Below are 14,203 nucleotides of genomic sequence, written 5' to 3' on the forward strand. Positions count from 1 at the left end.
GAAATAGCCCTGCTATGTTTCCCACCTCGGATTCACTCAACTCCCTTGCGCATCTCCCTCTTCGTCGTCACTAAAACATGCTAAACCCATCTTCACTTATGCTTCCTGCACGGCGCGCCTATCCTCCTCTGTGCGCCGTCGCTCTCCAAGGAGCAGCTTCACTTCCAACTTTCTCTTGCCTTTCTTTATTTGCACTCGTTTTTCCCTCTCTTCTTCTGCCCTCCTTCCTGCTATGTCCTTGAGCTCTGTCTCTGCGTTTCCCCCTCCTCAACCTCACTCACTTCTGCCTTCTGCTCCTCTCTGCGTACCCTCTCGTTCTCTTCCTTCTCATCTCTCTACTTCCATTACCGCTGCCCATTCTCTTGCTTCATCTACATCCCTGCAACACACAGCTTCTTGGTTAGGGCCTCCCATTTCTCCCGCTACTTTCCCCATCTATTGTAAGCAATATCTGTCCACCTAGCCACTCGCTCGGAAATATGTGCTCAGGTCCCTCCATTCTTCCCCCTGTCCCTGGTTCGTTCTCTTTTACACGTGCCTGAATCTCGCTGCGTTCATTCCTTTTGCCGCCTGTGCCTTGCGTTGCGCCTTAGCCACTTGTCCAGTGTCGTCTTGCCCCTCCCTTTTGCTATATGCCGGAGGTGCACATACGGGATTGGTATACCCTGCCACTGCTCTTAATTCCCTCGCTGGATATAATCCGGTTAGGCAAAGTTTGTATACAGTACCCTCTGGGACCACTACACACAACTAGGACTACAGGTGTAAGCAAAACCAACCTTTGGAATAAGTCTGTACCACACAGTTTTTGTTAGCGAGCTGAGCAGATGGTTTTATCTCAAGAGGGAATGTGAGCTTGTAAGGGTGTTACACAAAGGTCTACAATAGCAAGTATTCAGATAGACGCTTACACTCAAGGTTTCTTGGTAAAACAATTAGTAATTTATTACACAATCATTTAGAAAGCATTCAATAAAGGAGGCAACCAATATCACACAAAAATGATACTACAATACTGATTACTAAGCAGTGGAGCTCCCTTGAAGTAGGAGCAAAATAGCATTGAAGTAGGAGCAAAAAGGCATAAGTTGATCATCGAATACTACAGTTACTTTAAAACAGTGCAAATAGTTTGAGTTCACCAGAGGAGTTGATTCAATGCAAAAGATAGGCCAAAGTCAATGGACTAGTGCCTTGTATAAGTAAAAACGGTTCTGGTATTTAAAACGGAAAAGTCTTTGCCACGGTTATTTGAAGTAGTTCACGGAAGAAAGGTTTGTATGTCGGCTAACAAGCTCACTAGGCCTGCAAGTTGCCAAAGTTGTACGCACTTTTGCATTGAGAGGTAAGTGCTCTCGATTGGGTTTACACAGTACCTTATATTGAAGAAAAAGATGCAGCTGAAGACTTGTGTTCCTGGCAGTTCCTGCAGATCTCGCTGTTCCTGAGCCTCAGTAGTGGGGACAAGAGGGAGGACGTTCGGGGGACTACTGCACTGCATGGGGACGGATCACAAAACTGGCAAATTGGCAAATTTTCGATTCCAGTTGCTTTTCTTCAAGCACACAAGCTGGTGTCCTTCTCCCTGGTTAATCCTAACCAGCTCCGAGAATGGTATCCAGGTGGCTTACGAGTTGATTGGTCCCACCAACTCGAAGGACAAGCTGTCCTTGAAGGGGCTTCTCTGTCGAGGTGAACTTGGCGATTCAGACCTGCAGCAGGGCTCCACCAGGCAATCCAACGGTCCAGTAGTTGCAGCAGCTGTCCTCTTCCAGCTTGTCTTTGGTTCTTTCGTTCCAGTGGTCGACTCTGCCTTTCAGTCCAAGAGACTCGCCTTTTAAACAGTTTTCTCCCATTCATTCCAGCCTAGCCCGATAGTCAGCCAGCCAATCACACTAGAGTGCATTTGTGTCTCCTAGGAGAATAAGCACAGGGAGTTTCGGGCACCTCCCTCACTTCCTGCCCACCCCAGACATTTGGGCGACAGAGGCGGTCTTCAGTCCTGAAGCCTGCAAAATGCGTAGGAACAAAGGGACCAAACCTAGTTTGGTGCGCAGAGGCAAACTCTAGAAGGACCTTTCCAAAAAGAAAATGTCAAAAAAAGAAGACCATGACCTGATTAAATAAAGGGGGCTGAGACGCCATCTTGAAAAACATGGCTCCCGTGATTTTTAGCTACTGGTGTTTGCGGTCGAAATAAATCATGGTAGTTTGGTGTAAAAGCACCGTCACCAGCCATTTCGATAGGAAAGGGTAGCATTTCACTGCTAAACGAGTTTCTAGACATAAGGGATACTAGGTAACCCCTCCAGCACTCTATTGTAAGATAGTGCATGCGGGTCTATGAATTTAAAAAGACTAGTAAAGTCAATTTAACTTTACATTCTCTGGGAAACTGTAGTTTATCCTAGAGAAGGTATTTGAACCTGGGGACAGACTTAAAGGCTTCCCTGTGTCACTGCACTGAGGGTGCTGTGTGACACACATAAAAAGATGATACCTATGGAGTTGTCTAAAACTCCATAATCAAAGAACACAAGAGTAAAACACAAAATACATGAAAGAGTGGGAAAAAAGGCTCCCACTCTCTCCAGGTAAAACAATCAAGTCCTCAAAATCCAGCAAAGTTGCTAGGGGTCCCTAAGGTGAAGGGAATACATTTATGAGAATTCTCCCCAACACTCGTCCCCCCCCCAGACTAAGGGACAGGAGGATTTAATTCACCCCTGGATGAATCTCCTTACTCCAGTCGGTCATACATTCTGCAGAGACCATCAGCATTTTGGTGATTACACCCTAACCTGTGTTCAATAGTAAAATCAAACCCCTGTAGACTGATTGACCATCTTAACAATTTAGGATTTTCCCCTTTCATCTGCATTTTCCACAACTCAAATATAACCATTCATTTGCTCAACTTCTTCCCCTTGTAAGACTTGTGTATATGTGCATGTAACGGTTGCTGCACACATTTGGAGAAGCTCCCTCCTTTTGGCCATGGCTTAGGCAGTTTGCCATGTGTGCCTCGTGTCCATTCCGCGCTATATTTACAAATCGTGTCCTTATAGTGTGAAAAGGACTTTCACATGCGCTGTAAGGGTGTTTCCCCCGCGTATTTGTTGCCTGAATACATTCAACCCCAAGTTCGACGCTTCCACTGTTACCACACACATTCACTTAAATTTTACCTTAACACAAGATGTTCAAATAGCTCACTGAGTCACAAAAATTAGTAGCCTCTCCGGATTTCGACCAATACGCTGGGAGTGTTCCGCACACAGCCCCTCTGCAGTTCTCTGCCTCAAAAGGCACATCCATCAGCCCTGTGCATGCGCCTTCCGCGCACCGCCCCAAAACACAACCTTAACCTTCCACTGTCGTTTACAACCATTGAAAAGTTGTCGACCCCTCGGACGCTCCACGTTCTATACACAAACCTGATTGGTGACGTCACCTCTACAATACAGGAGAGAAAGAAAAAAATTAATTCACAGATACCCACCTCTTCACTGAATTGATCACATTTCCCAACTGCACCAACACCCAAACAAGGACAAACAACATATACATGGCCGTCTTCCTGCCTCTTAAACAGGGGATATCAATATTTCACTTGTTTATTCTCTACCTATAGCGTCACCTTGTAGATAAAACGCCTCTGCACGACTTAACCAGATGAACACCTTCCGTGATTGAAGCTAGCTTTACCTGCTAAGCCCTATACACAGGGATACTGTCATCCATGACCTGAGCTACAACACCCAACCCACAGGAAATCCAATATTTACACAACTTCTGGCATCCATAACCTTGAGACAATCATCTAGGCCAACTGCCAAAACTGATCACCCAAAAATCGAATGTTCCCCAACCACAAAGAACACCCACCACAGATTCTTACCACCCCTAAGGCACTCAACACCACCCGACACCAAACATCTGTTCCCCCCCCTTCTCCCATTTGCTGTATGGCTGAGTCTATACTTACAGTCTGATCAGCCGACGTTGCTCGGCCACCATCTCTCTCTCAACCTGCCACTCCGACCTCTGGTCTGCTGGGCGTCCCACAGAAAGTGGGCAGGAATTTCTCAAAGGCGGTACCCGAGGACCTCTTCACGGTGTGCATCTCCCTCGTGTCTCTCTGTCGCCATGCGTCCTCTCACAGTCCTCTATGCGTTTCGACGAGATGACTTTGTGCTGATCGATCGTAGCCAACCATCCTCTGCTACCACTTTGTAATATGCCAGAGGACGGGGTGACTTCGCATCAACAATATCACAAGTTAGCTGAGTATCTAGGGCCGATCCGAAACCTTCCCCCATGGCAATAACATAAAATTCAGCCATGAGGCAAGTTTTACAGTGTTATTCTCCAATAGACAGGGATCATACAGGAAGCCACACATCTCAGGCAATTTCATCTTCTGAGCCTGTGTCACCCAGTTTTGCATCGTGGTGGCGTTGCAAGCACAAACACCATCCACAAAATCCTACGAGAACACACTTTTGTTTCACTCGGACTTCCTACCTATGGAACCCATATACATCTGGATTCTCACTGGTCTTCCCATGTCAGGTGGCTACGCCCGAGACCTCCCCACAAAACTATTACTTTGTTGCAGGGTCACACGAAGACCATTGGCCCGTGCAACATTCTACACCACCCCATGTGAGCGCCTGGATTGGCTGGAGCGGGTCCCCCAGGCCTGGGATCCAGTTTCTTTCACAGTACTCGGTGTACCTTTTCAAGGTAATGGGATAGACTATTCGTTCCCATTGTTGCCACTGGTCTGATCACGTAAGTGCCTGCAGGTTGCAGTTTTTTTGGTGGACAATGCATGCATCAATCTTGTCCGCTTCGCTGGAAACAGCTCCTCTTCTCACCATGAGAAAATGGTGATTGTTCGGCTCTGCTGGGTCACATGTGAGAGGACCAAAAAACTGAGCCTGTCTCCAATTATGAGGATTTCATTCTATATTTCGCAGGTGGTTCACCGCCTCGGGAATCAGGAATTTTCCACCCGGCCATGTCCTTGGCTGCTGACATCTCTGTACTTCATGCTACAGGGACTGCGCTTTCCCCTCCATGTATTTGAGGCCTGTGGTTTCACATGTATTCACTCCAGTCATTCTATGGTTTCTGTATGCATTCTAATATCGTCTTAGAGGTTAGTCGTGATAGAGCCCTATAGGTTCCTTATGTGTCCCCTTAGCTCTTTATGATTAGTTGCGATAATGCGGTTGCAAGCTCGGTCCACGTATGTTTGGCTTTCTTGCATTTCTGCATTTGGCTAAAGAAAGGAGAAGAGAAGGTGTAAGCAGGTTCTTCGTGTGTGTGTGCGTGTAGGGATGCAAATTTGCTTTGTGACTAAAAATGCTATGTCGTGTTGTCACTAGCGACATCATCACCGCTGACTTCGTCATCAGTCAATCTAATCCATTGATGAGGCACCCGTTTCCTCGAAACCGTACACGGTTTAATTGGTCGTCTGAGGGAATATCTCTTTGCATATGTGGGATACACTGGCGAATAGCAAGTTACATCTCCCGTTACTCATTCTTTGGGATGACATTCGTATAGGGGACATGAGGGCCATACCAGGGACCCCCTCTTCAGTTTAATTATTTGGGGATTAGGAAAAACAGGACTGGTTCCTGAAAGCAACATGTTGAGTGCTACAAACTCCCATATGCACAAGAAATTGGCGCTATAGCATCATTTGCTGCAAGTATTAAAAATAGAGCTATATCATCATACCGGAAGTATATACAGCACAAGCACGATCCATATCTCTATAAAGGGGCCAAACTCTGGGGGTATTGTTTATTTCCAGAACTAAATAGAAAGATGTTGCTTTTTTAAAAATTAAATTATTGTAGAATAGAATACTAGACATTATTGTTGGGCAAATGAAAGAGCAATGCCCTCTGAACAGTAGAATAGGGGTCATATCATGGTTTCATTTCTAGCTGGATGCTGTTGACATCCAATTGGTTACATCAGTTTAGTAGATCAAATTGTCTACTTATCAAAGAAGAAAACAAACGTTTCACATCGACTTAGCTTGAACTAGGCAGTATATGTAAAGATTAATCCCCCCACCCCTATTCCAGCATGACGATAAAGTGGATCTGAAAATCATTGACAGCAGAAAAACAAGATTCTGCTCATGTTTTTCTCCCAAAGCGTATACAGCTAAAAATAATTTTTCCTAGATGTGTTAATCAGCTTCCTTCAAATGATTTCGGTTCATTTGAAGGATACCTTATCAAAGACTCACATTAACATGGAGTACATTTCTTTGCTCCATTTTTTGGTTGAGAAATATCATTGAAATAAATAATTGTTTTTGAATTTCCTTTTTTGCCCCCCATTTTTTAAAAATGTTTCCTTAGTCGATGTTTAAACCATTTCAGGGACTAAATTAATGTTTTGATTCATGTGTGGCATGGTCTATCTGCTAAAGATGCATGCAGATTTAAGTTTCTATATTTCATGAGTAATCTCCTACAGACTTGACAACTTCTTTTCTCAACCAGAACTTGGTAGTACTTTACACATGCATTACTATTTTTTGAGGATATTGAAGTTATTTTGCAAAGCAGGAGCATGGATGGGAACACCCACTCTTGTTTTGAGCATCATGGCCTTACCAGGTCATGGCACAGCAATGTGGAAGCTTGATAACATTATGGCTTAGGGTTTCGTAAATAGTTATGCCTCCATCCACTTCAGCCCCGGGCTAGAGTGCTTCTGCAGTGCAATCTTCACCCTTCACAATGCTGGAAATCTTCCTTCGCTGTAATGACCTCTCCCAGCAGCAGGCTACTCCTTCCACCCAAACTTTGATGAAATGACCATCCATTCGGCCCGCACAAATCAGAAGTCAATGGTAGAGGTAGGCAGAGTTATAGTGGGGGAATTCCTGATGTCCTCTGGTGTCTCAAAGTCTGAAATCCTCCCGGAGTACCAACACAATCCTTCTGCTCCCAGTAGAAGATGTGCTTTTCCACAGCTACTCCCACCCATGCCATCCCCTGAAGGACACCACAGGAGAAGTGATCTCGACTAATTACCTCTCTGACAAGCACAGAGAGTATGAACAACTGGGGACTTGACAACTTTACTCAGCCCAGCTTCCCAGAATTTAATTAATTATTTGTGAATGAGGCCTGGCAAATTCAAAGAAATATTTTGCCAACATCAGGAAATAGTGATTTATAATTCCAACACCAACTAAATACAGTCTTCGACTGAACTGGCCAAGCAGGCCTCGTCAAAAACCCTGCATATATGGCAGGGAAGAAAACTGCTTCCCTCCAAAATGCATTTTAACGTACTAAAGCACTATTGTTCAGTAAGGTACAGAGCTAGTTATACATGGCACACTTGCGGTTTCCCCTTTAATTAACGTGACAATCTGGTCTTAATGGAGGCAATATCAGAAATGCAGAGGCCTAGCATTTTCATGTTCCTAGTGTAGTCCAAATGGTGCAGAAAGTAAGACCTAAAAACACAAAAAGGTAAGTTAACACCGAGTGACTGATGAAATCATATTCTCCCTTCCCCAGAAATCCTCCCCTACACCCAATTCTCCTACATTCACTTAATCATGTATTGACGTTTCCATGATTTTACTTTATCTGCCTCTTCACAATGTCATGGTAGCAATGGATGTGGTTAAGGTTAGCTATAAGGTAAGAGTTGGGGGTCAAGGGAGGAAATGGGGGAAGAATATGGGTTCAAAGGGAACCCCACAGTAATGACAAAATGAACGCTTGGAGAAGTGAAAGACAGGTGAAGTAAAAGTGACAAAGTGCATGTATGGCGAAGTGAATGCAGGAGAAGGATAGACCAACATCTGATGCTACTACACCAGGGACGTCATTTCACCAAAATGCCAGGGGTAGCGGAAGTGACATCACCCGACCCTTGACCCTCTGATGACATCACAGGAAGTGATGTCATTAGACCCCGCCCCAAAGTGATATAGCGGATAGCGATGGTATACGACATTTCACCCGTTGAAAAAACAGGAAGTGGCATCACATAGCATTGTAAACTATGAAAAATATAGTTATGATATCACTATATGATGTACATTCATACAAGAATGGATCGCCATATGTATCATTAAGTTCAGTGTTTATTGGCCCGTATTACCAAATGACTGTGTATGCAAGCAGACGTCCATGACCAAATGATAAGCGTAAGTGCTATATAATAACACATCATTAAGCGCTTTATATAGAAAAAATATACACCCAATATCACCCAACCTGTGTTGGTACTCATTTATCGACCTCAGAAGGATGAACGGCTTAGGCTTAGTGAGGCGTTTAAGAACAGACTAAATCAGTGACTCACCCCCTGAAGTGTGCCTGAAATAAACATTTAATGAGGCCAGCAATTACTGTATAGAATTCCAGAAAGACACATTATTTGGTATACCTATTCTTTCTTATTTAGGGTCAGTGCTGAAAGTGTTAGAAGAAAAATAAGAACAAGTGCCTCAAGTCTTTTTTTTTTTAAGGGGCCTGAACAAGAAAGCCAACCACCCCAGAAGTAAAGAGCCACAGCCCAGGAGCTTGCATAACTTAAAAAAAAAAAAAAAAAAAAAAAAGTATTTTTTTTTTTTAGTAGAGGTCGCAAGGGACACCACAGAGGTCGCAAGGGACACCACAGAGGTCGCAGTTGCGACCCCTGGCGACCCCCAAATGACGTCCCTGTACTACACATGGCTAGGTTACACTTCTTCGGCAATAAGAGGACCCCACTTAGAGGCCCTCAAACGAAGAGATAGAAATCTCATGCCATCAAGGAGGAAAGAACCAGCAAAGTCACCAACAACGGCAAGGGCCTCAATATTGCAGTTGCCAGCACCAAATCTACAGATGTCAAGGTGATCTTCACTGACCTTTTCAGATGGTGGCTTGATATCACTATGAGCCCGAGCATGGGCAGAATCCTTAGCATTTTCTACTCCTCCCCTTGATTCCTTGTCTTCTCAAATTGACAAAAGCTGCACTAGAGCACTTTAGGTCATAAAGCCTTACTCCCTAGTGAGGAAGAACAACTTGCACTCTGGTCTCTTCACTGCCCTGAAGATGAATAAGTACTTTGAATAGTCTTGTCCCCGATTTCATAAAAATACCATACAAGTCTTCTAGAACTCAAGCGCATTATCGGGATACAAATTATAAATGCAATCCTTGCAAGAGCAGGCTCAAACATTTTCTTTATATTTGGCTCTGGATGAGTGGATAGTCTGACACGAAACCACTATGAAAGGAAAGATGTGTTAACAGATTCATGCACAGCAGCTTCTCCCATAAAAAGAATCCTGTGTAAAATATGCTGTGCATCTCGACTATAAATGAGTTCTTCCAGAGCCGACTTCACTGAAGCACCACCATTTTACATGTGGTAAAAATATGAGGCTGCAACATTAACAGCTTGTTAATCTAAAACTGATTCATATAGCAAAATGGTTCCATGTCCCCTTGCAGACAATAGTTTCTTGAAAGTAACCCATCAATATATTTTTGTTTTCCGGGGCGCCCATCGCCAAAAACCGCTACACTGTACTATTATCCCTACCTCAATCTCATCCACACACCTTTTAACCCCTTATTCCCTTATATACACTGCAATTCGTTTTTTCGAAGTAATTTTTTTAATTGAAAATTTCTTTGAAAAAACACCAGTCATCAAAACAACGCGATACCAGCAAACCATAATACATAAAGGATCTAGTCTGTATAGGGGAAATATTCAAGCATGGGAATTGAACAAAAGTCTAAGATGGGACAGTTATGTGCTTACTGTGCCAATGTAGTCCTAAACCAATAGCAGTATATCAGAAAAGAATTCAAAATGGAAGTCATCTCGACAAAGCACTGTGCATGAAACACTTCAAGTTATAGATGTGTTCATCCTTTGCTGTGTGAAGCCTCTCTATTGTTTGACTAATCTTTTGCAATGCCTGCCTGGGTATTGCCAGGGGCAGTCAACACAGAGGGTTCTCTCTGCCAGGGGCATCGGAGACCCATAAAATCTGGGGGGGGGGGAGGTGGGGGCACTGGGGACACCATGGGACTTCGCAAAATTAAAATAACAGTACGTATTAAATTACATATATCACTGTATAAAACAAGAGCAAACAGCATAAATCCACCAACCTCGCTCTAGCGAAGCATAAAGCGCATCTCTCGATACAAATACATCAAGTATCCTTGACACAAAACACATACAAATATACTAGAGCCTGCATGCATCAAAACAGCATCAAAGCAATCTTGCACTGTTTCATGCTGTGAGTACTAACGAAAGCCAACCATGTTCCCTTACATATCCCAGAACATCAAGAGACCATGCAAATAGCTGCAGTGCTCCTAATAAATCCAATAACATAGCCTAACTCACACTTCCATGTGTGCTCACTCACCTATGCTTGCACTCAACTCTTCCACGCAGACCATGAGGTTAACAGTTCCATGAAATTGTGTGCATGCAGGTGTTTCTGAAAGTCTAGGGGTGTGAATGCATACTGCGGCCGTTCAGTAGTGGACTGGCATCGTTTTGTCAGCCCATCCAGGTTGTTTCTTTCGTTGAAAGGCAGGATCAAAATGTATTCAGTTTCAACGGAAGTAAAAACCAGTTTGTGTTGAGAGGTTCAACGAGGAAAACCTAGCTCCGAAACAAACAAATGCTCAAAATGCTTTGAAAATGTCATCATTCAAGATCCAGCCTTTAAACACAAGGCAGGATCAAAATGTATTGAAAGATTCAGTGGCAGGAAAAAACAGCTCCAGAGCAAGACCTAGTGCTCAAAATGCATCCAAAGAGTCATCAGAAAAAACTAGCCTTTAGATGCATAGGAGGATAGAGGGACAAACTAGCTCCGAAAAACACATACCCATGGCACTCAAAATGCATTGAAAATGTTATCATTCAAAATCCAGCTTGAAAACCACAAGGCAGTATGCACACATGTTGAATGGATCAACAGATGGTAAATACAAGCTCCAAAACACTCAGAAAAGCTTAAAATGCATTGAAGATTAAAAAGCCTGTAAACAGTACATTTCGATCCTGCTTTGTGTGGGAGAAGAAAGCATGGAAACTCAATACAAAATGGGAATCCACCAGAATTCGCATTTACCAAAACACGAGGAAAGGGTGTATTTTGAAGCTGTTTTTGTTGGTCTTTGATACGTTTCAATACGTTTTGTTCCTCACTAATAGTTTACAGGCTGTATGTTGAATAATGTATTTTTCAATGCATTCTGAGCACTTATGCGTCTGTTGGAGCTCATTTATTTTGTCTCTTGGCCTATCAAGGGGTGGTAATCCTTCCTTCTAGTTTACAGGTTGGATTTTGACTTTTGAATGCATTATGAGCATTTCGGTGTGTTTTGTAACTTTTTTTCCTTCCGTTTCAATAAATTTTGATCCTGCCTTGTGTGTTTCTAAAGAGTTAGAAATACATCAGGATTCGAATTTCCAAAAAGCACAGAAACTAAATGCATAATGTGGCTGTAGAGTTGTTAGAAACCTTCCAGAATATTAACCAAAACGAAATGACATGAAGGAAGAAGGCAGCGGGAAGAGAAGGCAGGTGAGCGGAAGGGAAAGGACAGGATCACTGGTGGCTAAACCAGAGAGCAGGGAAGCGAGTGGTTGCAACACGAGGCGTTTCAGTGAGCAGGGACAGAAAGGAAGAATACCGGAGGACCGTGGAGATTTCCGTCAAGTCAGTCTCACACACGCGTTGCTGCCTGCTGTAGTGGCTTCTGATGAGGAAGCTGGCAAGCTGCGCACTCCCAGGCAAGGCTGGGCTGGCAGTGGCACGTGCTGTATTCCTGGGGGTGAGGGAGGAGGGGAACGCACGAGCAAGAGTTAACAACTCGTTCTCCATCCCCTCCCCCACTGTTGTGGTCACGGAAGATTCGGATAGAATCCACGGCCCGCGCATGCTGCGTGCAAACTTCAGAGTCTGAAGTTTACACGCATCAGTCAGGGCAGCAGGACACAAACTGGGGGGATACATTACATTGCACCCTCCCCACTTAAGCTTGTGGGTGGGGATTTGTCCCCCATTCCCCTCCCCATGTCCTACGCCCATGCTCTCTGCCCATTTTCCATACAGTCTTCCAAAAAGCAAGATACAAGTAAAGCGTCTGCTGTACTAGTCCAACCACCATTCCAATTCAATTCGAATATCTGTTGAATTGTAAGAGATATACCAAAAGGTCACACTGACAGGGCGAGTGATGAAATCGACCAGCAGCTTCTACCTTGCATGCTTTCTACCAGAGATTGTTTCTTCATAAGATTACCCGAGGCAAGGTTTTTGACACAGTAATTCGTGGACCCAGTATAGTGGGAAAGGCAGTTGGACTCTTGTAACAAGTTGCTGGTGAGAAACTATCATTTAACTTCCAGTTTGCAAGGATTGAAGTCAGATGCCCTACTGATATAACAGGGGAATGCAGCAGCAGACATCTACAGACACAAATATGGGGATGCAGTATGGTGAAATCCATCTGCTCAGCAGAGATTCGATTTCTCTGCAGACAACTTGGCTTTTCTAACTAGCAAGTAAATCACATTAAAACCTGAAATTGTGGTAATTGTGAGAATGGACCAAAAAGGAATTAAACCCTTAATCCTTAGGGCAACAATAAGGCTTAATCACAAAGAAGAGCGCTACAAAAAGTCATTAGCATACGGGGCATCACATAGGTCCGCTACTCTGGCCTTCTACATTTTCAATATAGTATCCTAAACTTAGGACTGCTGCACATCTGGGAAATTCCTGCAGGAACATCTAAGGTTTCCCTCTAATAAAAGAACTATAGAAAAACTACGAAGTCTGAATGAACCTACTCCCATGAGTTATCAGGCTTTAGCTTATCTCTCACACCCTGGGATTGCCTCTGACTCAAAGGAAAGGAAAGCCAAGTGATATTTCGCTTCTTGACATGAGGAAACTTCATATCAGTAGGAGCACAGGTCAGCCTCTGCTCACAATCGTCATGGGCAGGTGGCACATGAGAGAAATCGCAGCATGCAAGAGCCACTGTCGAGAAGTACTAGAAACTGCAGTGCAATTCTTTGTTTTCTGTCCTCTTAGCTGGAGGATAAAGAAGTTCTGGCTTGTCCAACTTTGAAAGGCAGGTGGGTGTAGAAGAACAGTGAAGGAGGGCCCAGCAATCATCTCTATAACAGTACCCTTAGTATTTGTTTTTAAACATATTTGGTTTTTCTAACAATTTGAAACACATTGCAACTAGTCATTGTATTTCTCTACAAGCGGCACTTGCCATTACACAGTCATTCTGCTCTTGCACACCTCAACATATTAAGCTTGCAGCATTAGAGAAAAAATAAATACATTAAAATAAATTCAATGGGATAAATGCAGACCTTTGTCATGGTGATGCCAGCCTCCAGCATAGTAATCCTGCAGGACTTGAGGAGGATTCCAGGTGCTGAGCAGGTAGTCCACTTGATGCTGCTTACGCCATGTTAAAGACTGGCACAGGATCTCACGGGCCTTGTCGATGTTGAAATCTCGGGCACGCAGAAATCTTAAAATATGCTCGTCCTTTGGGATCTGGAAGTAAATTTGCATGAAAGACACAAACATGTTTTAGATAGTCTTACATGATCAAAACAAAAACAGCCAGGAAACATATGGAATGATTAAGGACTGTCAAACACTCATCAGCCAGGCCAGTGTACGTCTGGTCTTTTTAGACACTTCGTATATCTCCCAAAAATTCAGTATATACAAGTGGTCGGACTACTGTGTCAGAAAGACTAAAAGTACAATTATTTTCTTTTAAAGAACTTTTTTTAAAGTCCCCAACAATATTGAGGAAATTACAACTTCAGTACAATATACAATTTTAGCCAACGAGCCACGCGTGTCACAGCATCAACCAGTAACCATCACTGGAAGCTCATCTCCAGATCAAAGCCACAAAGCAAGGCAACATGGTTATGCAAATTAACTGAAAAGCTTGCTTTTGAGCTCCATATAAGAACATTGTCCACCACAATAATGTTTGTTTGGCACTTTTGCAAGGTTGATTTATACCATTCAGGGTTGTCTAACAGAACAGCATTTCAGAATTATCTTAAAATATTTTAATTGCCCAAAATGAATGTTGAAACGCTTAAAATATGGACAAGT

General features: G+C 43.4%; 1 protein-coding gene across 2 annotated transcripts in view; it reads right to left on the reverse strand.

Annotated features, from left to right (window-relative positions):
- SEC14L1 (SEC14 like lipid binding 1) overlaps positions 1-14,203 on the reverse strand; it is a 510,699-nt gene that overhangs the window by 243,667 nt on the left and 252,829 nt on the right. For both annotated transcript variants that reach the window (XM_069654651.1, XM_069654652.1), the window contains exon 8: positions 13,432-13,621. In XM_069654651.1, the coding sequence (XP_069510752.1) occupies positions 13,432-13,621 (190 nt within the window). The remainder of the gene's footprint in view (positions 1-13,431; positions 13,622-14,203) is intronic.

This window comes from Ambystoma mexicanum, chromosome 3q (assembly GCF_040938575.1).
Source record: "Ambystoma mexicanum isolate Mex_15411 chromosome 3q, UKY_AmexF1_1, whole genome shotgun sequence".
Taxonomy (NCBI): Eukaryota; Metazoa; Chordata; class Amphibia; order Caudata; family Ambystomatidae; genus Ambystoma; species Ambystoma mexicanum.